Source organism: Molothrus aeneus, chromosome 6 (genome assembly GCF_037042795.1).
Source record: "Molothrus aeneus isolate 106 chromosome 6, BPBGC_Maene_1.0, whole genome shotgun sequence".
NCBI classification, from domain to species: domain Eukaryota; kingdom Metazoa; phylum Chordata; class Aves; order Passeriformes; family Icteridae; genus Molothrus; species Molothrus aeneus.
The window spans coordinates 45,267,097-45,293,422 of NC_089651.1; the positions used below are offsets into that span (position 1 = coordinate 45,267,097).

The following is a 26,326-nucleotide window of genomic DNA, read 5'->3' on the forward strand; positions in this document are numbered from 1 at the left end:
GGCAGCTTTTCATCCACTCCGTCCCTGGAAAGACTTACCTTCAATTATGCCACTTCCAAGGGAAATATCACACAGGTCACCTCTAGAAGTTCTGTCTCAAAGAGAGAATCCCTGAAGTGAACCATTAGCAAGTTAGCAAAAAAGCATTTGCCAGGTCTGTGGCACTGCTTGCAAAAGAACTGCTTACAGCAATTCAGACTTCAAACCAGAGGGTACTGGCAAAATAAAGGGAAATTATACATGAGGAGGTCTACACAAAAATTTAGGGTAGGATGTCTTCCTGGTAGGCAGGGCAGAGAATGATCATGATTTCAGCCAGTGGCATTACAGCAGTTTTTGTGGCAGAGCTGCAGATCTACACCAACACATCTGTTGCCCTGCAGTGAAGGCATAACACTCAACCATCTCTCTTCCCAGGTTTACATTCACAACAGCAACCCTGCTTTCCTGCTTTCCTGCTTTTCTTTTTGGCTGTATCAGTAACACAGTCAGGACCACATCCCTGTTCCTTGAGGGAACAATTACCCTCTTTCCATTTTCAGTGAATAGATGTATGTATCTAAAGCACTTGCGGTGTTTTGAAGACTGTTTTACAACAATTCCTTGTAAGGAAACAGGCCTAGGAGATACATTCCCCAGCAACACCCTCAATAAGGAGATTCAGAGTCTGACCTATAACCCCTGCATCATCATCTAGAGAAGTCTGTTTCTCTCCACTGACTACAGAGATCCTTACAGATGTTAACTATCATCTCAACATGTTTCATGGTGTCCAACATGTAAAAAATGCTGCAGGTAATAGCAACAAAATTAAGAGTAAGCTATACAACACAAGCAAAAAACTGTCTGTGAACTTACTCTGAAAACCGTTTCCACCCTTGCAATACTCTTCCCAAAGATGGTTCCAAGTTGGTCTCCAATCCCAGCCAGCAAGAAGCCAAACAGTGGAATCCCAAATAGGGCATACAAGATGCAGAAAACCTTGCCACCAACAGTTCTTGGGGCAATCTTCCCATATCCTGAGGAGAAAAACAATTGTCACACTCTCAGAACTTATACATGGCTTTTTAGAAAAAAAACTAACCAATTTTAAAAAACTGGTCTTCCTGCAGGCATACCTTTGTTCCATCTATAATTCCTATTTATAGACTTTCAATGGCATGACATCATTTCCTGGGTAAGCCACCCTCTGTTATTCCATTTTTCTTGAAGCCTCAGCTACCCATATTTTCTGTAGATTCTGTCTTTCTAAAACTGTTGTTTGCTTAATTGACCTAACTGATGCCACAGCACAAAAATCCCTCCATGCTGGCCTGGTGCCTGCATGCTGTTGCTCCTCTTGGCCTGTGCCACTGGTCTCCTGACAGGAGTGTGATTCACCTGACAAGGCTCATTTTCAGTGGACAAGGCTCATTTTCAGTGCTTAGCTCATACTTTGCTCAGCCCCTCATCATACTGACTAGTTACACTGCAGCCTCCAAACTGTACCCACACCATGCAAATCTGCCCTTGAACTCTTTTCAATAAACCATTATGACTCCAGTAGACATGGTAATTCTGTTAAAATGTTAAAGAGAAAAAAACCCAAGAATTGTGACAGTAATATTTGCACCTTTTTTATTTAAGATCGGCTATTTTAATTGAAATATCATAGAGATTTTGATTTTCACTATACATTATTACTTAAAAATTACCCTGTAATCACAAACCCCTGATGCAATAATGATGCCTTGAGAGGCTACCTAGAACAGAGGCTAGACAGTGTTAAAGGAATAAAGTATTTATTAAAAGGCCTTCAAAGGATACACCTTGGGCAGTACAAGAGCCTGACCATGGCTACACCCAAGATGGACCCTGAGTCATGGGTTTTCACACTTTTATAAGTTTTGGTCCATTTAATACTGGGGTTAATTGTCCAATTACAGATTCAGGTTATGAAGTCCCATCCTTCCAAATTGCTCTCCTTAATTCACTGTTGTTTATATTTTTTGGGCCTGAAGCTGCAAGGGTGTCCTTGGTTCTCAGGCTGGAAAAGTATTGTTTTGCCTAACTGAATTGTGAAGAGAACTTGCTAGCACTTTATATGAAGTTCAGAGTTACATACTAATGCAGTAAAGAATCTGGAAAATATGAAAGCTAAATCTTAAGGCATCAATAAAGCATCCAGAGAGGAGGAAATCTATGAAAGTGTCAGGTCCTGCTCCTGCTGGATTGGCATCACTGGCACCAGATATACCTCTCTGTCATGGGATGCTGAAAGAACTACTGACACACAATAATGCATGTCCCATAACCTACTGTCCTTTTCAGGCTGCATCTATCATCCCAGATGTCTCCTAAAATTCCAAGAAAGTCCAGGCTCCATGGGCCACTGGACTGATGTTGACCAGGTAATCTGAGTTTCTGCCTAAGAGGAGGCCTCACAGGCCTCTGGTGCATAAACTGAAACCATTTTCATGCCCTGACACAATACACAGATTTTATGCAGAATGGGATTTATAAAAATCTCATTCATGGAGAATTTACAACAAATATGGGCAAAAATACAAGGTCTTTTCAAAATTATTTAAATAGCAGATGTCAATGAACATGCCTGCATGAACTATGCCTACATAGTGGCATTTATTTGATGAGTAATTTAAAAGCTTGTCACTTGGGTCTATTGAGTAAACAAATATTAAGGGGGGGGTGGGTTTCTTACATATGAATCAGAAATCTTTTCTTTCTTGCCACCCTCTGGTTTTATGCTACCATCAAAACCATCAAAAATATGTGGTAATGTAGCTTAATATAGAGAAACACTCTATACAATCACTCTTTCCCCCTCACTCTGACAGCAAAGAAAAGGCAGAGCCAAAGGCATCTCTAACTCTACTGTTAGAGATGATCACCACAGCAAGTCTTCAACTGCCACAGGATTCTTTTTGTTGTTATTGTATTACCTGTTTTAAAAGCCTACAGAATTTAGTCAGATTCTCATAATTTATTGAAGGGTTATGTGATTATCAAGTTATTTTTCTGTACAGTCACCAGTGTGTGCACCACAGCTGTAATGTGGAGAAGCAAATTATACAATATTGAAAACAGAGTAATACTCATAGAAAATGCAAATAAAATAACAATTTGCCAGTGACTTCCAAATAATTAGATCTCTTGATCTGATTATTATGACAGCACTGAAATCAAGCTTAAAATTATAAAACTACAGTATAATTTTCTGCAGATTAACTATATCAACAATGCTGTTGGTTTATTTTCTTTTTTCTTCAGACCATCTTCTGAAATCCAAGCTTGTTGAACATTCTTCAAGAGAGGAACTGGCTTACAGAGGAGAGATTAAAACCCTTAGCATATCTAAGAACAACATTCAGAGATCTAATTCTAAATATATTGGACACAATGCATGGGGAGAGAGATGATAAGGGCCTGAATAATTATCTTTTTAAAATAAATGGTTCAAGAAAAGTGAATGGAGCAGTTCAGTGTACTCTTCATTTAATACAGAGAAATGTATCAATAATCAAGGCCATGAATTCTAGAAAGAAAAAAAGGGGTTTTTTTATACAATGTATCATTTGTGTAATTACTTCCAATTTTTAGTATGAAAGCAAGTAAGAATTTTTAAAAGGATGTAGTAGTTATGAGAAGATATTTCCAGTTATGGAAAGGGGGAGGATATGAAAAGAATTGCTTGTTCTCAAGCAATTGTTTGTAGATTGCTTCAATCTATATCAAGAACAGTTATAAAGCCTGCATGAGTTTTACCTGTTTTCAGCTCAGCATTGCTACTCTACCCTAATTATGTAGACAGCTTCTGACACCTACCCTAAGATTCAGTGCCCTTCATACATGCTGGAATCATGTCTTCTGCCAACAGAGAAATACACTTCAGCTACTTTATTTCTTTTTTGCCTACCTTCCTCAAATTTATTTCATTATCTATGTCTCAGTGTGACTGTGTCTTTTTAAAAAATAAACAATAAACATACCTATAGTAGTAATGACTGTTCCAGCAAAGAAAAAGGCACCTCCAAGGTCCCAGTGACTGCTCTTGTTAGAGTAATTTCCAACGGGACTGACTCCTGAGTTATCAGCATCAACAGCACGCTGCAAAGAAAATACAAAGAATCAGCATCAGGCATGCCTTACTGTACCTATGCTACTTCGTATAGGCTCCAAAGGGAAACTTCTAGGACCATGGAAACAGCCTCAATTTAAGTTTTTAATATGTGCTCAGAGTATAGTACAGCTCTTCTGTACACATAAGTTGAACACACGACTGAACTTACCCATTAAGGTAGAAGAAAGATAAAATGCATAAAAAATGACAAAAGATGCAAAGCAATTGAGAAGTAAAGGACCAACACCATAAATTCTTCCATAAATATTGTTCTTGTAGCGACTACTGCCAAAGGAAAAATTCCTCATTGGGAGCAGTTATGTTAGAAGCAGCTAGAAAGGTGGTAAATACAAATGGTGTTTCTGAAATCAACTGAAGTTAGTCAGCCAAGAATTTAAATTCCAAGGCAATCAGTAATTGATTAAGTAATTTATATTTTATGCTAACAAAAGAAAAAAATATGGCATATATATACCCTGTTTGAAATTAACAAATAACATATCTATGGAAACATCATAAATAAAGTTTGTGATCAGCTCAAGCTTCCCAGTTGCCACACTACACATGATCTCATGTCCATAAAAACAACACGATACAGAGACTCCCAGACAGTGCTTGAATGAAGCATATTCTGGATAGAAGCTGAGGTAGCTATACTGCTTCCTGGTCACTGTCCTGTGTCCCACATAATACTGAATCAAACCAGGCAGACATATCAGCCTCCTGAATGTTTGTTGGGAATTTCTAAAAATGCACCATATTGTATCATGGGGACATACACATTCACTGTTCATTGCAGCCTCACAGTCCAAAGGAAGACAGAGCTGAGCACATCAGCCTACAAAGTACAGAAATAAATCTCTCATCAGCATCCAGTATACTCACCTGAATTGCTCTAAGATGACTTTTGATATGCCCTTCAGCAGGTATTTTCAAGTTGCTTTTAGATCATATACAAGGTATTCTTCATCATAGAGAAATTCAGACCTCACTCTTGAACAGCAGCAGAAATGTCTGCCTTTCTCCCTTCCAAATGTTCCCAACTCTAATTTCCATAAAACCACTGCAGAGGAACCAAGATTCTCTTTTTCTTCCTCCTAACATTTCCAGCTCTTTGCTTTTCTCCCATTGTGGTCCAGCCTCACTTCATGTTGCTGTTATCAGCTGCTCACACTACTGCCAGACCTTCTCCTTCTCTTTCTGTTATTTGCTCCTCCTCCTAAATCTTGCCACCAATCTTTAGCCTCGGTAGTTTCAGTGAACTGATTGCTGGGCTCAACAGGTGAAGCAAAGTGCCACCTCTTGCATCCTCTGTTTCTTTGGCATGTTCAAAATGGAATTCCCACCTATCAACACAGATTTGACTTTTCTTATTGCATTTCTTTAACTAGTTCCCTTTTCCATATGATTTATCAATTGTCTTGGTGGTTTTCTATTTCACCTTCTCCTATACTGTCCATGTGCAAAGCAAGTTTAGCCATTCTATTTTGCCATTGCCCCACTTCTTACCTGGTCATGTCTACGAGTTATCTCTTAATCTTCTCTAAAACCTCACATTCCTATATGGGTTTAGCACTGACTTTTAAACACATTCATTTAACACCTTCTCTCCCTAGCCTTCAGGATACACTTTCCTCCTCATTAATCTCTTTCCACCAATGCTTTGTTTACCACATTCTTTCTTCCACTTCCATTTTTCTCACTCATTTTTTGCCTATATTTCCAACTCATTTCATGGTCATAAATGTTCCTCTACTGCTTTTTTAGCCTGGGCAAGCTGTAGCTAATCTGCTTCCCAGCTTTTAGTTATTCATCACATTGCCTCACAAAAGGGAAAGGAGTGGGAGAAGAGGTGTATGGGCAAGAACAGAGACAGCTACATCTAAAGACATCAGTATGGGACAGCCTTTTTTAGACATAGAGATACTACATGCCAGGCTAAGCTGATAGTGAAACTAGAGCACAATCAAGCTCCAGGCTGGAACAGTTTCATTTCATGTGGGCAGAAAGCCAGGGTTCCTCAGCACGTGTCCATACCTCAAGAATTAGGGATATAGAGAATGGATGTGTTTCGGACCAAACCCTTTGAAAGGGCTTCTGTACCAGTTGCTGCATATTGCAGGTGGTGTGAAAGCAGAGATCATTTGTTGGTTTATGCAGAACAGCATAAATCAGCACAACAGACAGGTTGCCCGTTTAAATAGGCCATGACACACTGTCAGCTACCCTGGTTACTTCTGCCAAAGAATGCTGTCTGCCCTCCCCGTGAGTGTGTGAATGTCAGCAAGCTAATTACGCTTAAATCACACTCGAGTTTACACAGTTTAGCAAGTCTTTCAGGGCCAAGCACGAACCCCTGAAGTGAAGGAGTATGCTGTTGCCTTAGATAGCTTTGAGATTCTCAGACTCCCTTCTCATCCAGAAAAAATTAATTTTTTCTTTAAATCTTCACTGACATCATTCATTTATAAATATCCAACTATTCCAATGCTGTCTTTTAATACATTGTATTTTGCATACAGCGATGGAGGACAAAAAGAGAGCAGCAAAACAAAAGCAGCCGTCAGCCTGCAGCTAACAGCACTTAAACAACCAATTTCAGCTCATGCATGAGAAAAGGATGCCTTACTACTACCACCACAAGTCCACCTACACAAAACTATCCTGCTAGATGGAAACTGACACAAAATTTAAACAATGATACTATTACTGGCAAGACTCTCCCAGTTCACACAATCCACGAAATTTTACAAGTTTCCCATCTGAAACTTCAGATTGGTTTTGCAGCAATGACCTGAAGAGAGGCATCCTCAGGTTATCTCAGAGTAGGAAAAAAGCTAATTTCCAGAGTGCTAAACACTTTGCTAACAAGCCTCACATATTTAAGATATTTTAAACTAGTAGTTTCAGCAACTTCTATAGTCGAAATATTGTTGACAGTAAGAGGTCATCAGAGTACCCAAAGCTGTTTCACACTTGCTCCTTTCCCCATCTCTTTTTCCTTCTCCAGAGGAGCTACAAGCACAGTGTACAAGTACACAGTATTTTTCAGTGTAGCTTATAAATTGAACATCCAATCTTCTTTACTGAATGACTACCAACTTATGGTATTTTTTTCTTTTGAAATGCCACCCATTTCAGGGAAGGCAATAATTTGAAATACCTCAAAGGGCAGAAATTGTCTTTCTGGATGTTCAAGCGATGGATGCATGCTAAAGCAAACAGACAGGTAGGAGCAAAGAGAATGACAAAACTACTGAAATAGATAAAAGTACTTGATATTATTTGTTTTTAAAAACATGTATTTTTGATCACAATTTTCTGGTTTTCTCCCCATCCTTCCATAGACGTGTGTTTTACTCTCAGCCCCTTTGGTATCAACACAGTAAAGTCCTTCTGGAAGAAAAAAGACATAGTGTGGTGACATGGTCTGCATGGGACTGAAGACAAATCCCAGAGCAGAAGCCCAGCATTTGTGGTGATACTGGGACAATTGAGTCCTGTATTCCCAAAGAGAGTGAAACCAAATTGCATCTCAGTCTGAAGTACACTTCATCAATTCCACTTACACAAGCAAAAAGATAGCTGGAAGCCAGTGCAGCTGGTGAGGAGAGAGAAGAGCAAAACAGACTGTTTCTGGTTTCTCCATGAAGAAAGGTTTTTATCTGCTTCATTTGCTCGTGTTTCTGTAATTTTTCCAGTAAAATCCCAAGCAGAAAGAAGAAAAATATTTTTCAAGGATAAGGATAATATCCCTCTCAAGTGATATGATCTCAAGACAGTCAAAGATGTATCTACTCTATTTGTTATAAAGGATAGGAATTTCATAGGAAAAGAAAATTCTAGTCCTTTTTTTGCCTAGCTCTATTAATTCCTCTTCACAGATCATTCTAATCCAATAATTATTATCTCCCTCGACAATTGTTTTTCCAAGCAGATTGCTATCAGGCATACAAAGAGTTGCTTCAATTGCCTTTCATGCTCTGATATTTCTTGATTAGGATTATTAGGATGCTTCTCATTAGCAAACAGCTTTTAATAACTAATTCTTTAATAACTTTTTAATATACTCCCTACCTCTCTACTTATTCTCACCACCTCTTATACAGTGATTAGAGACCCTCATTATAAATTGACATTTATTCACTTTTCTACTACAGCATTTTCTAAGGACCAAGGCCAGCAATTTTTTTCTGGTTTAATCAAAAGTAACAACTTTCAAAGTCCATTCCTTCAATATTTCTACCTATCCCACAAAGGACTTTAAGAACCAATCAAACTAGAAGGGATCTACCTATATATCTATACTGAGGCTTAGGTATGTTACATTTCTTATCTAATCTTTGTTTTCTCCAGGACTACATAAATCCAGGCTAACTGATAGGCTTCTACATGGAATCCCAAAAGAAACTCTACTGAAGTCTTGTGAGATCCATTGTACTTTCCTTGTCTAGAGTTTTAATCAATTAAGGATAGATAAATCTATCCTTGACAGACCTTTCTTGCATGTTAATACATTTTCCACTTATCCTTGCATATTCAATAATTATTTCCTTCAAAATTGATTCTAAAACTTTTCAGACTACATCAGACTAAAAATTCCAAAGCTTTTAAATGACAGTTATTTTTTGATTTGTATACTTCTTCCTCCTTAATTTATTTTAAAATTACAACAGTAAACCTGTATGTTCAGAATTCTTGGCTAAATATTTATTTCCAAAATCCCATCTGTCATGTTCTATGTGCCCTCCTGGTTGCTGTGTTTAATTTTGAAGAAAGAATTAAGAACTTAAGACTACTCGAAAATTTGTAGAGATGAGGGCATAAGTCTTGCAAATCTATTACCTGTCTCAAATTTTTTTTCCAGATATTAGGTTCTGCTTTTCTTTGCACACATCTTTCATAATTCTAGTGTATACAAGTACCAATCTCTTCATTCTCATGACCAGTGACAGGACTCACGGAAATGACCTGAATCTGAGTCAGGAGAGATATCAGGAGAAAGCTTTTCACCCAGACAGTGGTTGGACACTGGACCAAGATACCCAGTGGTCACAGCCCCAAGCCTGACAGAGTCCAAGAAGCATTTGGATAATGCTCTCAGGCACATGGTGTGACTCAGGGTCTCCTGCATAGGGTCGGGAGTTTGACTCCATGATCATGATGGGTTCCTTCCTACCCAAGCTTATTTTATGAGTCTATGGTTACATATATTTACAACATTTTGGACACATAGTTTCTGCTTCTCAGACCTTAAAATGACTGGGAAAGAGCCTGCTTCACACTGCCCATTCCAAGGTCTCTGTGAACAATTTTGCTCCCCACCAACTCAGCTGGTCAATAAACCACTGAGCTGTTTCTCCTAACTTCCAAGAAGTACCATGTTCTTCACATGGCCTACCTGAATGAGTGCCTCCAGCTCTAGCTCAGTGACACAAAGGTGCTCCCGAAGAAACTCAGCCTTCTCTGATGCAATGGTGTTCTTCTGCCTGTTCTCAAAGGGCTGCTCCAACGCACGGAAGACGAGTCCTCCTGCCACCAGGTAAACTACCACCACGATAAAGATGGCCACCACTGCTCTCCAATCCATGACTTTCTGCCGGCCTTGAGAAGTGTCTTCCATGGCAGCAACAACAGTGGTTTGGGTGGAAACGGCGAATTGTGAGGATGGGTAATGCCTGATACTTTTGGGCTCAGGCTCACGAGCCCTCACTGCTGGGGGAACAGCCGCTGAAACACAAAGCAAAAAACCTTATTCAGAATCAAATCTCTTGAGGTATAACCTTGATTTACATTTAAAAAAATCTTAAATAATATTTTCAAGACTTTTACATAAATCACGTTCTTCATATAGATATGGTTCTTCTCATCTAGAAAGTTCCATGTCTTCTTTGTCCATTCATATTCAATAGACACCTCAAGGGTTTGCTTTGCCCATTACCTCTAGAACTTCACCCATTACCTCTAGAACTGGACAGGCCAGTTACATGTGCAAAAAGTTCAGAAATATGCAGAAAACCATTTATGCAAAATGAACATGGAAATTCTGACCAGCTAGCATATAAATTACACATGGTGGTGTTTGGTGAAGGACCCTGGCAGTGATTTATAAACTTAAATCATAATTCTAACAGTATTCATAGCACTAAGAAATTGAACTGCTAATGAACGCTGATCACCACCTGACCTGGTATTGACAGAAACAGAAAATGCTTTGCAAATCACAGGGCTATCTGGCTCACTAACATAAAGTGGCCCATACCATTTATCTAGATTCACAAAAGCATCACTCATGAAAATGTCCTTACAGCCTGGAAGCTTCACAAAATTTAGTATAAATCATGTGTTAGGCAGAGTATGTGAGATGTCTGAGATCAAAGTTACACACCAAGTGCAACTGTGGACCTCTCATCTTGGGACTGAGACACTGCATAGCCCAGGTGACCTTTACAAAACATCAGAGCTAACCAGTCCTGACCTCCAGCTGGACTTAACAGCCCAACCACTGTGTCAAGCTACCAAGGCATGTAAATCAAAGCTCAGTCCCTTCCAAATACTTCAGGTGTTCCATCATCACGCTTCCCCACTCTGTGTTGCTAGTGTTACCAATGGCAAGATGAGGCCAGGTTCCTCAGCATCCACTGACATAAGGGTACCACATGTAGGATTTGAAGATGCTGGATTCATTTTAAACCAAATTCCTGTGTAATCTTACCATGGTGCAGCTGCCACTGGCCTGTTATTTCTTTGAAACCAGATTAATTTTTTGCATATCAGACCTAAATCAGATTACAGTTAAAATACAGCTACTTTAGGCTCATTCTCTGAACTTATTCACAATGTGTCTGTGCTGTTTCACTTAGAAATTAAAGCAGAAAGATTTAGAACATCCCATCAGAGTGGCATTGTAACTGCATTCTCTAAAATTTAAACATACAACATGATTATACCTTGATTCTGAGGTGGGCCACAACTCTTTCCCAACAGAAACCATTTTATGATCCTGAATAATTTCAGAACTTGGGCATTTACTACAGTCATGTTTTCCTACAAGCAATACAACTCTGAAGCATTGCATGGAGGATAGAGCTTCCAGATTCCTCGATAATCAATAAACTACAGAAATCTATAGTTGCTTTATACTTACAGTTAATATTTCATTTCATATATGATTTAGAGTTTCCAGATACCAGATTAGAAAGGATCCAGGATCAGGGCAAAACCTTTTGTAGTTGATTCGGTTTTTGTTTGTTTTGCAACACCCTGTGGCATAGCTGTTCAGTTTGACCATCAAAAGGTCTTTATGGTTCCCAACACTTACTAACCAGGATGGAGTAATATCAAACTTAAAAGGATATTTTCTCTTACCTCCAGATGTATTTCATGTGACTATTAAGAACTTTATGTGACAATAGGAAGAAGAGCGACAGTATTAGAAAAAAGTCACTTTTTTTGTAGAATGTCAGTATATTTATTCTCTAAGTCTCCTGAAAGTATTATTGTAATAAAGTGAATTTCAACAGGAAACACCAGAAAAGTATGCAGAAGAAACATAAAATATTGAGGTTGCATGAAACAGTTAGAACTACCCTTTCTCCATAGACAAGTGTCCTAAACCTCAGTCACAGCATCTCCTTACTGAACTAAATTTGAGTACTCACAGAAGTGGCTCAGCTGATAAAACTCAGTGTAACATAGCTTCCATAGATTCCATAAAATTCATACCATTTTAATTAGTTAGAGCCCATAACTACCGTGTATATTGTAAACTAACACAAAATCTGCAAGCCTGAGGACTGATTTTTCACACTTCAGATTACTCAGCGTCAGGATCCAAGGCTCATGTGGTAAGAAGAGAGCAGAGTTCATGTAACAATGCTACGATTTTTTGAAACAGGTATCCACCTTACCACAACTGGCATAGTCCAGTGTAGAACTGGGTGAGCCTCTCAGTGGAAAGTAGTGCCTTTGATATGACACAAGTAAGTCAAGAAGGTGGAAGCAAAGAGCTGGTACCATTAAAACAGTGTTTGTGAGTTTCCTTTTTCTGTCTGCTAGTAAAAATGATTTTTCTTATTCAAAGAATGTTTCTGGCAAAGTGTTAGTAACAGCCTTACAGTAAAATCATGGCCTGTTTGATTCTGTCTTCTAAGGAGAATGTGTTGTACTAATTTAAGAACAAGATGGGAAGTTCACAGTAGAGAACACAAAACGTTCTTATAAATATTTTGTCACTTAAAGAGCTTAGTGGATTACTGTGCTCAGCCTGCTTATCTCTAAAAAGAAGAGAACTGTTTTAGTTTTTAATTTTCTTTTATTAGTAATAGCTATCCTAAGTGAATGTAGAACTGTTGATCCTAAAGTATTTTATATTATATAAATGAATATAAAGACTGTACTAAAGCAGCTAGTTAAGCAACTGATGTGTAACAGAAATGGTCTTACAAAGCCAATGCACAAGACACAACAGCAGTCAATATTGCTGAGAATTTTAAGCAGGAGTTAGGTATTGGAAGAACACTGTAGATACTCCATCTAGGAGCTATCCCACTCTTTACAAGACAGTGGGGTTAGTGACTTCAGCACATGGTAAGAGGTCATAAATCCTAATTTCTATTTGGAACTCTGTCTCTGTGAACCTGAACTCTCACAAAAGTGCTGCCATTTACCTTTAAATCATGGTGTCATCAACTGCAAAAAGATAAAGTAGTGCTTACTTTTCTACAAGCTCCCTGGGAGAGTCCATTTCTGAAAATAAGAGCTACATAAAATTCCAGAAGTTTAACAGGTAGTTTTACTAAAGTCAAAGGATGAACTACACTGGCAGTTCAACAATGTGCAGAGGTTTAGACCTTAAATCTTAAAAAAAATAAAGGGCTACATAAACTCCTGCATTTGTAAAGATGGTTTACACCACAGTTTAGGACAAACATAGAGCAAAAGAGAAGAGGACATGTTTACAATAAATGCAGAACAATCCCTTCTTAATTTGTTCATGTTTTTTCAAAACAAGCTGCTATCAGAACAGGCTTTTCCCCAAACAGAGCCTCATCCATATGTTTGTTAAATCATATCAAAGAAGTCTTAATCAGCCTCAGTGAAAGCAATGATAGATATCCATTCACATGCATGCACTATATTAGCTGGCAGCTAATCTCATAGGTCAAGAACCCTCAAAGGAGCACTCCAGTGTTTCAAAATAGGCCTTATCCCAGTAAAAGGATGCCAAGGAGCAAAGAAAGGTATATTCTTGATTTTTTTTATAACCTTCAAAATTAAACAACTGAAGATATTAATTTTACAAGTGAAATTGCAATCTTAGGATCTATACAGTTCACATCTGAGATCACCACATTACCTGTTCTTCTATTGGTGTACATCATTGCCAGGTCTCACGTGTCAGGAGCTTAAATACCTCAAATTTCTGCTAAAATTGATGGGAATTGAGGAAGCAAAACTCTCACTCATCATCAAGATGAGTACATCTTCACTGGTTAAAGTTGCAGGCAATTCCTTCCCGGGGAGAGCAGAGGGCCCAGGGTGCTGACTGGGCCTAGCCCACGGCAGGGCGTGCCAGCCCTGGGGCCTGGGGCTCGGCCATCACCGGGGCACCTCCAGCTGGCACGGCCCTCACACCGCTGCCCGTCCCGCTCTGCCACGGAAGGGGCCGAGGAAATGGGCCCCTACATGGTCCAAGGGTGATCAAACAGGACTTCAGGGCCTTCAGACGTTTGGTGAGGGAATCCGGGGTGGGGGTTATAGTCTGCTCTCTAGTTACAGTTGAAGGGGGCAACATGGGAAGAAATGGGCAAACTGAGTCTGGAGCTCCACGGCTGGTGTCATCATCAGAATTTTGGGGGTTTTGACAATGAAATGGTTCCACACAGCCCTAGGCATGCTAGCATCAGATGGGATTCACCCTTCTCAGTGGTGGAAGAGAGTCTTTGCTCAGGAACTAGTGGGGCTCACTGGCAAGGTTTTGAACTGGATGTGAGTGGGTAGAGGGGCAATATGAGGCTTGTCCCTGGCAAATGTGAGAAGATATGAAAATAGACAGATGGAGGGACAGGGTGCTAGGGAGGGCTCTTTGCAGTGACTCTGAACTGTGCCAGCCATCCTGGACCATACCAGTAGTCGTAGGGAGATGAGCCAGGGTGTCCTAAAAGGAGCCATAGGGAAACACCAGGGAAATATCTGAGAGGAATAATTCCTCTAGGAAGGCAGCCTGGCAATCCCCAGGAGCAAGAAATTGGACAAGAAAGGCAAGAGACTGGTGTAGCTGAGACAGAGTAGGGAACTGCTGGTCGAACTAAAGGTAAAGAGATGAATGCACAGACAGTGGAGACAAGGACACATAACCTGGTAAGAGTACAGAGATGAAGGGACGGGGAAAGGAAGGCTATGGCAAAGCTGAAACTCAACCTCACAAGGGACACCAATAATAACAAGAAGGGCTTCTACTGGTATGTTAACCAGAAAAGGAAAGTCAAAGAAGCCCCCTGATAAACAACATTGGCAAACTGGTAACAACAGATGAAGAGAAAGCTGGGGTACTCAACAACTTTTTTGCCTCAGTCTTCACTTACTTTTGACTGTGAAAATAACAAAATGTGGCTTTGCCACAGTGACCTCTGTGACCTCCTGACAACTATCTTACTCAATATGCTAAGAAGATAGGAGATATGAAGAAAACCTCCTGGTTTTGGAGGAGAGCTTCTTAAATAGTTTAAACCAAATATTTTTTTTTAAATAAACACACCCTCCTCTGTGTTACTGGTGTCACAATTTCTATTGTGAAAAAATGTAAGTCAGGTCTAACAGTATCTTATTTAGTACCTCATTTTCTTCCACATTCCTGTGTTACACAGGCACACAGCAATGTTGTGCATTTTAATGAGAGAATAATAGACACATCTAATAAAAATGCTACTTTCGTAGGATTCAACACAGAATTACATAGAGGCTATATGCACTTACACATTCAGAAAATCAGGCCCAGGCTTTAAGCTTGAAATATTAGTTGATCAAAAATGAAACTCAGCATTTCATCTCCTATTTTATTGGTGCCATCAAAGAAAGGAAATAAAATAGCTCAAGTAAAAAGGTTTTTTGATGCATGTCTAAAGGTACGTACCAGTATTTTTTTCCCAAAATCCTCATAATACAACTGGAGGTTTCTTCAAAGAAAGAAAATTATGCATTCTTCAGACATGTTTATAGTCAAACATCCAAAATTTCCCATGAAGCCTTTCTTATGTTTATATTAAACTAGAAATTTTGTTAAAATTATAAAATAATCTCATCATATAGTCCAGTTTCACTGAGAAAATTCAGGAGCAAATAGTCTTCCCTACAGCTTTTACAAGATCCTACATTGGGTTATTGGCACTTCTACATCCTTCCTGTAGCACTACTTAATAAGCCAGCACTCCTTCCTGAATACAATTTTTATATTGTACTGTATACAATCCTTCATACACTTGACAAAAAATACTATTTTTTGTCAAGTGTATGAAGTTGCAGGACAGAGCATTCATGCACCAAAGCTCAGAAATGTCTGTGAGGTGTTGACAAAGTCCACTAGAGCTTCCCTGAACTGACCACCAAGAGTAAGTGGATCCACCTTCTTTAGAATGGATCATAAAGGACTAGGGGATGAAGGGACCTCACTGACCATAATTGTTTTAAAGTCATTTATTTCAATTAAACTGGACAGGGTTTTTTCCTCCCCCAGTTCCTCTTCTGAAATAGCCACACACTGAATTTAAGATTAAAAGATTTCCTGACTGAACAATATAGAAGCCAGGGAAATGAGCAGCCCACCAGTGGATAAAATATTAATCTTTCACTCCAAGGCTCTTCTTCATCTCCAAACAGAAATTCCTGGGGGATGTGGGCATCTAGCATTTGCTTCCAATCTCAAATCTTTCCCACAGACTCCTCAGGTTCTTTCAGATAAGGGCTGCTGGAGTTAGGATAGCAGGGCTGTGCTTGGAAGTCATAGCAAGTATAAGAAGTATGTTAGAGAAACAGTGGAGGCAATCAGTGTATTAAGCTATCACCTATAGGAACTTCTCAAGAATACATCACTTACAGAAAATGCATGCAGATCAGTGAATGAAGGGAATTGGATGGTCTAACAGGAAGCAGGTGAAAATATTGAAATACTGAAGTTTCTATCCATGTGTTACCAAAAAATTATTAAACCGTCAAAATTTTGCATTTTGAGGATATGGCAAATAATTTCCACTACCTGATTTGCTTGTTATTCCACTCCCCCTCATCTCCCATTCATCTCTTTCTGCTGTGGTTTTTAACAGGTTTTGTAGGGAGCATCCATTTAACCAGCACAATGAATATTGAATTTTTATAACTGGGCATTCAAAAATCTGATGCTGGTTTAGAAAGTCTGGCTTTTAGAACAAAACCCCAGTAGAAAATGATCATGTTTGCCTTTGTGTTTGTGCAGCATCTTTGCATGATGTGGGCTAATTAACAGGTGACATTACAGCTGTGATCAAGAAATGGGAGAAAAATCCTGCCTGCAGGCTATGATTACACATATGGGACAGAACACTAGTATCCCTGTGGCAGTTTTTCTGGATTGAGGAATAAGAATAATAAGAATTGCTGTCTGGGGACCATGGGATTCCTACAGTCATGGATCAAGAAAACTGTTATCAGTGCTGACATGTTTTACACCAGCTTGGCCCTGGTCCTTCTGCCTATCCTCAAGGCACACAAATTGAGCAGTGGAAGTCATCGCAAGCTTGCCACACGAGGGGAATTTCACCCTACTGCTTCTACAGCCTTTTGCTGAGAACTGCCACTCAAGTGAGAAACATTACTATTGCATTTACTGTTCATGAAAGCAAAGCTTGACATATTGTTTGTTAGGAAAACATGGAGTGGCTCAGAGCATAGAGCTTTTCACTGCAGCAACAGCCCCCTGGGTTAAATCTAACACTGTTTTCCCTGAAGAGGATTCTCTAATGCAGCATTAGTGCTGCTGACTTCAGCAACATCTCAGCTGTCTGCTGCAAATGCAGTCATCAGCAGCAAGGCATTACATGGAGTATGGGAGACAGGTAAAGGCAGAAAGGGCAATACACATTAAACAAAATAGATTGGATGTGCTGTTAGAAGAAAAGTAGCATTGATTCCTCCCAATTGCCCCTTTCCCTGAGTGGGGTGGTGAAAAAGGGGGAGTAAGTTAGGTTACAATTCCGCATAAGGAATAAAGGCACTGTTTTCTTCCTATTATAGGATAATGTTAGTGAAATAGAGTAAAAGTTCATAATAGTAAAAAAATACTGATTTGTCTCTGTTGGTGGGGAGAGAAATGTCAGCACTATGTATCAGAGGGAATTGTATCTGGCCATTGTTTTGCCATCCCTGGCAGCAGCTTTGGGAAGTATGTCATACCAAAAGGGTTCTGTAATTTCTGTACCATTTGTCATTTATTCCCATCTAGTGCTCAAAATAATGATTCTTGGTAAGCTTACAAAAAAATCTACGTAATTCTGCTGTATCAGTTATAAATGAAACATACAAATTAATAACTCTTGGAATACCCTAGCTATTTAATTAATCTGGAACACAGCTTTTATGAGAGAACAAAAAGGCACTGTTTTATAATTTTTTTCATTCTTTTTCATTAGAAAACTATAGTTTAGGCAAAAAAAAAAAATTAAGCAGCCTAAATTGGAACATGGTAGAAATTAAGAAATCAGTTATGCCTGAGTTAAGGTATCTCTTTAGAAAGAGCTTTCCAATGATGAGAGTCTACACATAGTGGTGGTTCTGGTGGCACTGTAAATCATCAGAACTAAGGAGAACCTAAGCCTCTTGTCTCTTCCTAAAGAGCTTCTTTAGTGTCAGACAAGAACTTAGCTATGCAGCAAGTAATGAGAATGAATTTTACCTTCCACTGAAGGAAAATATCACTCCTATCTGAAAACATTTTTTTCCAAAGAACAAGTCTTGAGGATATCTTCTCCAGTTTCCACTGTCCTACTACCAGAACATACTGCTCCCATTTACCTGTGCAGCAAGTGCCTGACAGAAACAAAAACCTGGCTTAGGTGGCAAGGTGATGGTAGCAGGGTGGCTGCAGTGGTGGTCTCTGTGGAAAGCCTGGGGCTGCCCCTTTCTGGACACAGACAGTTCCTATTGATTCCAACAGACTCACAACAGAACATAGCTGAGTCCATCAGGGAAGCTGGTGGCACTTCTGTGAAAGCATACTTTAGAAAAGGAAAATATTGCACAGACTTTGAAGAATGAGGAAAAAAGTGTGAGAAAGAATCCTAAAAACACCAAGGTCAGCGAAAGAGAAAGAGGCACTCCAGGAGCTGTAGGAGATATATTCCTGCAGCCTGTGAGTTTTGGAAGAGATCATGATAGATTTGGTATTTCCCTGGAGCTCATGGAGAGGATCACACCAGAGCAGATATTCACACTGCAGTATGTGGAGGATCCCAGTCCAGGGCAGGTTGATATTTCCTGAAGTGCTGCTACCTGTGGAGAGACCATGCTGGAGGAGGTCTGTCCTAAAGGACTGTAGCCCCATGATTTGGACTCATGCAGGAGCAAGGAAAAAGTATAAGGAGAAAGGTGCAGTCTAGAGGAGATAGACCCACCAAAAACCCCCACTCCCTATCCCCACTGCACCATGTGAGGTGGGGAGGATGAAGAACAGTCAGGAATGAAGCAATAAAGTTGCTAGGAAAAAGTAAAGCAGGGAAAGGTTATTTTAACCTTTGTCCTTATTTCTTACCACCCAGATCTATTTTAATTAGCTATAAATCAAATAAACTTTCCCCAATTCAAGTCTCATTTGCCTGTGATGGCAATCTCTAACTGGTCTCCCTGGTTTTATCTCTGAGGAAGAGTGAGAGTGGCTGGGTGGGCACCTGGTAGCCAGCCGAGGTCAACCCACCACAGAGAGTTTGCACAAGTGCAATAAAGATGAGGACACAACTCAGACTGTATTTTTCAGCAACACTTTTCCCCTGAGTCCCAGCAGTTATTTGCATATGGATTTTGTGAAAAAGTCATCAGTCCAAGCACTAAGAACATCAATGTATAGATCAGGATTTAAAGAACAATGATGAACAGGAGTTAGCTACAGAGGGAGCAAACAGCCTTCCAACAATAAGGCATTTTTGTCCTTCTCTACTGGAGCTGAGTCAATTTGGAACAAAAACATTCATTTGTCTTGTTGAGTGGATTTGATTTTTTCACTTTTTATTACCTTTCATTCTAGTTTTCCCTTCTCAAACATAAGCATTTTATTTCACTCACTTTCTACACACATTTAAGAAAAATGGATGCCAGCAGCATACATTTTCACATAAAGCTAAATGTCAAATTGATTAAATTTTTCATGTTGGCAGGAAGCCCATGCATACATAACCAATGAGGTACCAATACAACGTGATGCCTCTGAAAATCCTAAAAAAGTATAAGAAAACCTCAGTCTTCTTGTAGATGTTAAATGGCTTGAAATTGGGTGCTGGGTAAACCTGAGAGGTTGGATTACTTATTAATCTAGTTGTAATCAGTTTAACAAGTATGCAAAAGATTAAAAAGTCTATGCAATTATCATTCCCCTGAGCTATGCCATGTCCCTCTGCTTTGTGAGGCTGTTGTAAAACTCTGCTATTCTATAATTTAGCAATTCTGAACCTACTGTCCCTAAAGAGATAGAAAAATGTATGCATCAGCAAATTTAATTTTAGTCAAGAAAGTGTAGTGAGAGAGGAGGGTCTGAATACCATTTTCATGCTTATTCTATTTCTGAAAGGCAGTGCCATTTCTAATTGTGAATGTTTTAAAGGACAGAAGAATGGCAGTTCAAGCATCTCACAGGAGCTTTCAAAACAGGGAAAGGGAAAATTCACAGTGGTGGTCTAGGAAAATAAGAAGTCTGAAGGGATAAAATCTAAGTGCCCTTAACCATATAAACCCCAGAAAATCTCACTATGCCAATAAGTTTGCTCCTAAATTAGTTTTTGTATATGTCCTTATTAATAGTCAATGCAGTCATCTATTCAACATCCCACATCAATTTCCATTGCAGCTTCCAAAGTATTTGCTTAACATAAATGAAAATGCTGTTTAGATTATATGTAAAAAGGTGAAGTGTAATTTCACAAAAATAAGAAAAAGAAGACACTGAGTAACTAAAGAGAGTGATAAATTCTTTCCTAGATCTCTTAAGAACAGCGCAGGAAATAACTGATTAATCTGTACCAAGGAAGTAGGGGAATATATATTAGGAAAAAGTCTAGCTACAAGGAGAGCTAAGCATGGGAACAGCCATCAATATATTGAAATGAGCTTCATTGGAAGTATCTAAGAACAGGGCATAAAATCACCTGCCAGAAACTGTCAGTGTTATTCATGTCCTGCATATCCCTGTGAATCCAAGAAGAAAAGCTACCAGTGAAGGGTAACAGAGAAAAACAAGCAAATATTTTCATATTCAACATCCAGAATCTGTTAAAAAACCCCCAACTACTGAAATGTTAAAGGTATATTAAAAGAAATAATTAAATAAATAAATAAAAATCATCCATCTTGACAATCTTGTCTCAACTCCTAGCAGGAAAATGCTCTTGAAATCCTTTCTCTCCCCTTCAATGTAAGATAGTCATTCACACCTCAACATTCCTTTTTGTATCAGTTGTGCTAAATCTCATAGCATTTCACAAATAATAGATAAACCCCTGTGACACTGGAAAGAAACAACACTGTATGTGTGCACAATTTGCTTCATGTAAACACTGCCACAGAGAACTTAGCAAATTAATTTCAAAAGCTGATCAAACAAGCTCTTTTTCATATGTGCATCAAGAAGGTACAATGATTTTTCATCAATGTATTAGCAAATTTTCAAGTTCTTTTAGGGGACGTGCTCTTTTCCACTATATGCTACTAGAATGCCGTTCTATCTGTTACAAATATAATGGACAGCCATAAACCAGATTCTTTCTTTTGTTGGTTATAAAGGAAAAATATGATGACCATGTGTAAGCTGGTCTAGAATATTATTTACAAGAATTTCCAGATTCTGAACCAGCCTCTCCTCTGTCAGAACTGCAGTCTGAGCGTGCTCGTGAACTGAAAACGGAGTGCCCAAAAGTTAGTCTCTGCAAACACAGCCTTAGAGCTCCTGCTGCTGAGGCTATGCAAATGTCAGGGAAACAACAGGAAGCCCAAGGCTGGCTTGAGCAGGTATCTGCCAGGACTTATCCACTGACATTAAAAAAAATCTGCAAAAGTCATGGTCATGGGATGCTGGGATACTTTCCCCTCCCTCCTCCCTCTCCCAGGCACTGCGCTATTCTAATGCATACGTGACAGCTCACTGGTCAAAAGAATGGATGTGCTAAGGCAGGACATGAACTCCAGGAATAGCTGAAAGCATCAGGGTTTTTTTCTCATTTGGCTTCAGGACAGCAGTCCTTAGGGAGGCTCCTAGCTAGCACTGGCATTTGCAGGAAGATGCACTGCTGCTGACACCATTTGTAGCACTACTTACAGAGCTGCCAAGTCCAGACGAATACTTGATAGAGGTTTGTCTCGTGCTGGAGTGAGATTGTACACTCACTGCTGGAGGGCTGTTTGGATTTTGTTTCCCTTGTTTTTGCCTTCTCTCTCTCCTGACCTCTCTTCTACCCTGCCCTCCTCCAAATCCATCCATCTGCTCTTGTCCCTCACTTCTTTCCAACCGTGCTGGCAGCATGGGAGGTAGCACACCCCTACCTCCCTGTTCAGTTCCTCTTCTCAGCACTACCCTTCCCACAGCCCCTGACATCTAAGCCCATGTCCATGTGTGACAGGGCTCATCAATGAACTTCAGGAGAATGAAAAATTGAGCACAAGAGCATTACAATGAGGAGCAGGAAAGTACTGAGGGGAGATTAGAAGTGATTGGCAGGGGCAAGTCCCAAATATGGAACCATCCTGCTTCAAGATTGGTGACTGTGTTTGTTCCAACACACTCATTGGCAGCAGAGCTATTATCAGCTTTATGAGGCTATTTATAGAGAAACTGAATACGGAGAAACTCATGAAAAATTCTCACCTTTCTCTTCCTGAAATAAGACTAAAAGTAATAGATCATACTAAAACTTGTTTCCCTAGCAATAGATTGGTAGTTCTTGCTCCTGCTAAAATTGAGAGTTCTAGTTCATGCAGGTCTCTCCTCTGCCAAATAGGAAGCAAGTGCTTTTGGCTAAAGATCTTGAGGTGTAGAGATGACTTTATGAAAAAGAGTCCCTGTCAAAAGAAATGACCATATCATTGTTTTTCCTCACTAGGTAACATATAGAAAAACTGATTTTTTTGTCAGTATGGTACAAGCACCAAAGAATAAACAGCTGCTCTCTGGCTCTCTGCAGATTTCACCCTTCAGTGAACAACAGACAGATTGAATATGATGCTTCTATTTATCCATAATCTTCTTTTTATAGAATAAACCAAAATTTCTCATTACACCATTATGTGCTTTGTCTGAAGCAAGTTGTTTAGTTTTCCTCAATAGGAAGTGTCCCAGGATTCCAGCAATATTTAGGAAGAGTCTGAATCTCCCACCACAGGTTTTCAGTGTGTTCCTCTTCAAAGTAATCACAGGATGATGTAGGGTCAGGGATTTTGCTGGAATCTTCCAAATATTCTGTCTCACAGAGTCAGAAAAGAAATTAAGCCAATGGTCTCATGGCCAGACCAAATAGTCAAGGAAACCTCAGTCTTGGAATTTAGCATAAGAAGGCCTGTGTACAAAGGGAGGGACTTTCTTATTAAAAGAAACTTAGGGGTAAAGCAATCAAGTGGCAGAGACAAGAAGCAAAGATTCGTGCTGGCCTTCCTAGAAGGAAGCTATGTAAGCTATCTACATTGAAATATGATTAATGCTGGCTGTCTGCCAGAGGTACAGCCTTACAGTGGAGTGAAGGAATTTATTGATCATCTCAGTCATGAGAAGGGGACTTTAGCAGCATCACTGACTCGACATCAAGCTAGTGGCATGTCCCCCAGTCTGATTACTGCATAGGAACTATAGAAAAATACTTCAAATTCAAGCAAACCTCATTAGCATTTCAATTAAGTGATAATTTCTCAAATTTTCTGTGCAACAGCAATAAAAGTGGATCTTTCCATGTGGAAATGGTCTGAAATCTTAGTTCACTGAAGCTATACTATTTGCATAACCTGAGGATTCAATCTATTTTGTGGTCTTAAGTTCTTATATACTGTAATACTCTTAGTTAAAGTGAATGAAAGCTTCTCAATACTTTAAAAACCTATTCTGGAACGGGATGAAGAATACATACAAAACAGGTGGGACAAGATTAATCTGTGCAGAAAACATTTTTCACAAGGAATAAGAAGTTGCTGTTTGAAACATATTTATTCAGCATAGGCATTTTTATATCCTCTTACTCTAAATTCTTTGTAAGACACACATTTTTCTTTTACACTTTCAGTGTGTAAGTCAACAGAAACAACCCTTGTCTCATTTCTTTGCTTGTCTGTAACTTGGATTACATGCCATTAATCTGTCAATACAGATGTGGTCAAATCAATCAGTGCAGCCTAGAGAGAATCTGCTGACCCTAAACCAGACATTAAATGAAAATTCTCCTGGCTCCAATAACCATATTTGCCTATAGCTCCCTAAACCATAGAAGGTCCTTAGAAACTTAGAATACCCTAGAATTTCAGATACCTACTTATTTGTGGCTGTTTTATTCTCCAACTAAGTCATACTCAAATGGTGTAATTCAGTTGCCTATACCACAACCAAGTGTGAGGTTATGGGATAACCTAACTCACCTTAAGCTGTGCTCCAGAAGGGCAGAAGTCTTCCTTAGGTCTATTATCACATATTCCAGGCTTATACAAATATGTCACCTACCTTAAAGCCCCTTAAATATGAGCAGATGCCTATTTTTAGAAAACTGAATCAAGAAAAAAATGTCTGATAGGAATGAAAAATTCAGGTCACAAAGTTACATGTCAGTTCATCATTGTAACCCAATAAACAGACTCTATTTCCTATGAAGACAAATTAGGCTGTAGGATCATGAAGAGGTGACTCTGAGGTGGTTTTTGCAATTGTCATGACTGCTGCTATTCAAGCCTCTTTGCTCAATGCTTTCCTGTGCAATCCAAACTTAGCAATGTTAACATTTAAGTAATCAGTGATAGATTTGGGTTAACCTAGAAGAACATCTTTGAGATGTTCTTGCTGCTTCCTGCATTTCAGCTGGGAGCTTCTGCAGTACCATCTTTCATAATTCTTTCAATCAATGAGGTCTTTCACACACAGTAGTTAGTGACTGTCTTTTGTTTCTCTAAGATGAAAAGCTGAAATTTGAGAGGTTAAAAGCCCCGGACAAGCTGTCAGTATGTATTTTCTGGTTTCAAACCACACTAATATTATTATAGTGCAGTATCAAGTAGGAAATAATTCAAACACCCTTCAACAACATATCACTGAATCTTCAAAAACTCAGTGGCACAACTTGAAGTTGCCAAAATACAAAATCTTCATCCAGTAAAGTCAGTGGCATGTTGTTTTTTCTTCCCCAGGAAGAAAAGATGAGTCAGTCCTGCTGAGATATGAACATATGGCTCTAACAAACCTGGGTACTCAAAGCCTGGTGCTTAAGGCACTGTGATGATCCTGTAGGACAGGGATACCATAATAACTTGTATTGCTTTCCAAGATTTTTTAGGGTGTTGCTTTTTGTCATCCTCTGCTAGCAAAACAGTCCATTGTCTTCAGCAAAAAAAATGTCACACAGTCCTGCATAATACACAGATTACCAGAAAAAGAACTGAGGCAATTTAAAGTTCTATTAAATGCATCCATTTGAGGACAAAATAGAGGAACAAAAGGAAGAAACATTAAGCATGTTTCTCCAATGAAAGACTAGTGAAATAAACAGATCATCATCTAAGACAGATACTTAATTCATGAGCTAAAAATATTTTGTAATATGTCCATGAGATTATTTATAATGTGATTTAGTTTGAATCACAGAAGAACTTGATACATGCCTGTGGCACCAATAGAGAACACAAAGATATTTCAGGGATTTTTAAAATATATGCTTACTTCTAAGAGTCAAAATAACAACATGTACTTGAAAACAGTGAATTCTAGTTGAAGGCAGAAAAACTCATCTTTATGTCTACACATTTATTTTCTTTTCACTGCATTTTCAGCCTTACCACAGGTACACTCTGTTCATTCAGCATTTTCTGTACTTCTGTCAGCAGATTTGACCCTATCACACTTTGTACCCACACTTTTGTAATCCATATTTCCTGAAGCAACTTATTTTGTCTCTCTCTGTTAGGTCTTTATATCTTTTCAAATACCTTCTAAAATTTCAAATAGCAAACTCTCACAAAATGCTGGAAATAAGTACGTCTGAGTTTCAAAAAAGAAATTGAACCACACCCAGATTTTGCAACTGATTACTACTCCTTTTCAGGACTCCAGATCCTAAGTGCAGCATATTTCAATCCCTTTCATATATGCTATATCTCACACCTCTTGTCACAACTCCAGTTTCCAGCAGGATGTTTCCTTTCCATTTTAAAAGCATAAAAATAAAATTAAGCCAGGCTTGTGCATTCTCTTCCACCTTTTTATTCTCTCATATAGATTTTGATAACATATTCTATCACCCTACTAGCTTTTATTTCAACTTCCAACACCATGATATACCCACATTGAAATTTCTACCCTAACCTCAAAATTACACCAATGTTCTCCTATGCTCATCATATTTTAGGACAACTGGGTAACACATACTAACACATGTACTTGAGACACTTTGCCAATAGTAAGATTTGTAATAGCATATGGATTGTTTAGCAATTAAAGAAAAAGATGAAATCTGAATTCTTGGTTTCAGCATTCCCAAACCAAGGAAACAGTCCCTAAATTCTGTGACTCATTAACGTGGTAACAGATACATAGTTAAATTTTGAAGTATATTTTTGTTTAAATACTCTGAGTTGGTATTTGATTGTGAGAAAAGCAGTCCAGAAAGTATGCTTGGAGAATAAAAGTGGTCCATGGACTAAAAAGGATTGGTACTACCACAGTGAAGTACAAGGGTGTAGGATATATGCTGTTCTCACCTGTTATTTTATCTCATTGGGGTAACCAGTGAGAAC

At 38.9% G+C, this 26,326-nt stretch overlaps 1 protein-coding gene across 1 annotated transcript in view; it reads right to left on the reverse strand.

Moving 5' to 3' along the window:
• Window positions 1–26,326, reverse strand: part of KCNK10 (potassium two pore domain channel subfamily K member 10) — a 56,595-nt gene that overhangs the window by 23,331 nt on the left and 6,938 nt on the right. Inside the window, exons 2-4 of the mRNA XM_066551688.1 lie at window positions 9,522–9,850; window positions 3,990–4,107; window positions 859–1,019 (exon numbers count right to left, since the gene is read on the reverse strand). Coding sequence (XP_066407785.1) covers window positions 859–1,019; window positions 3,990–4,107; window positions 9,522–9,850 — 608 coding nt within the window. The remainder of the gene's footprint in view (window positions 1–858; window positions 1,020–3,989; window positions 4,108–9,521; window positions 9,851–26,326) is intronic.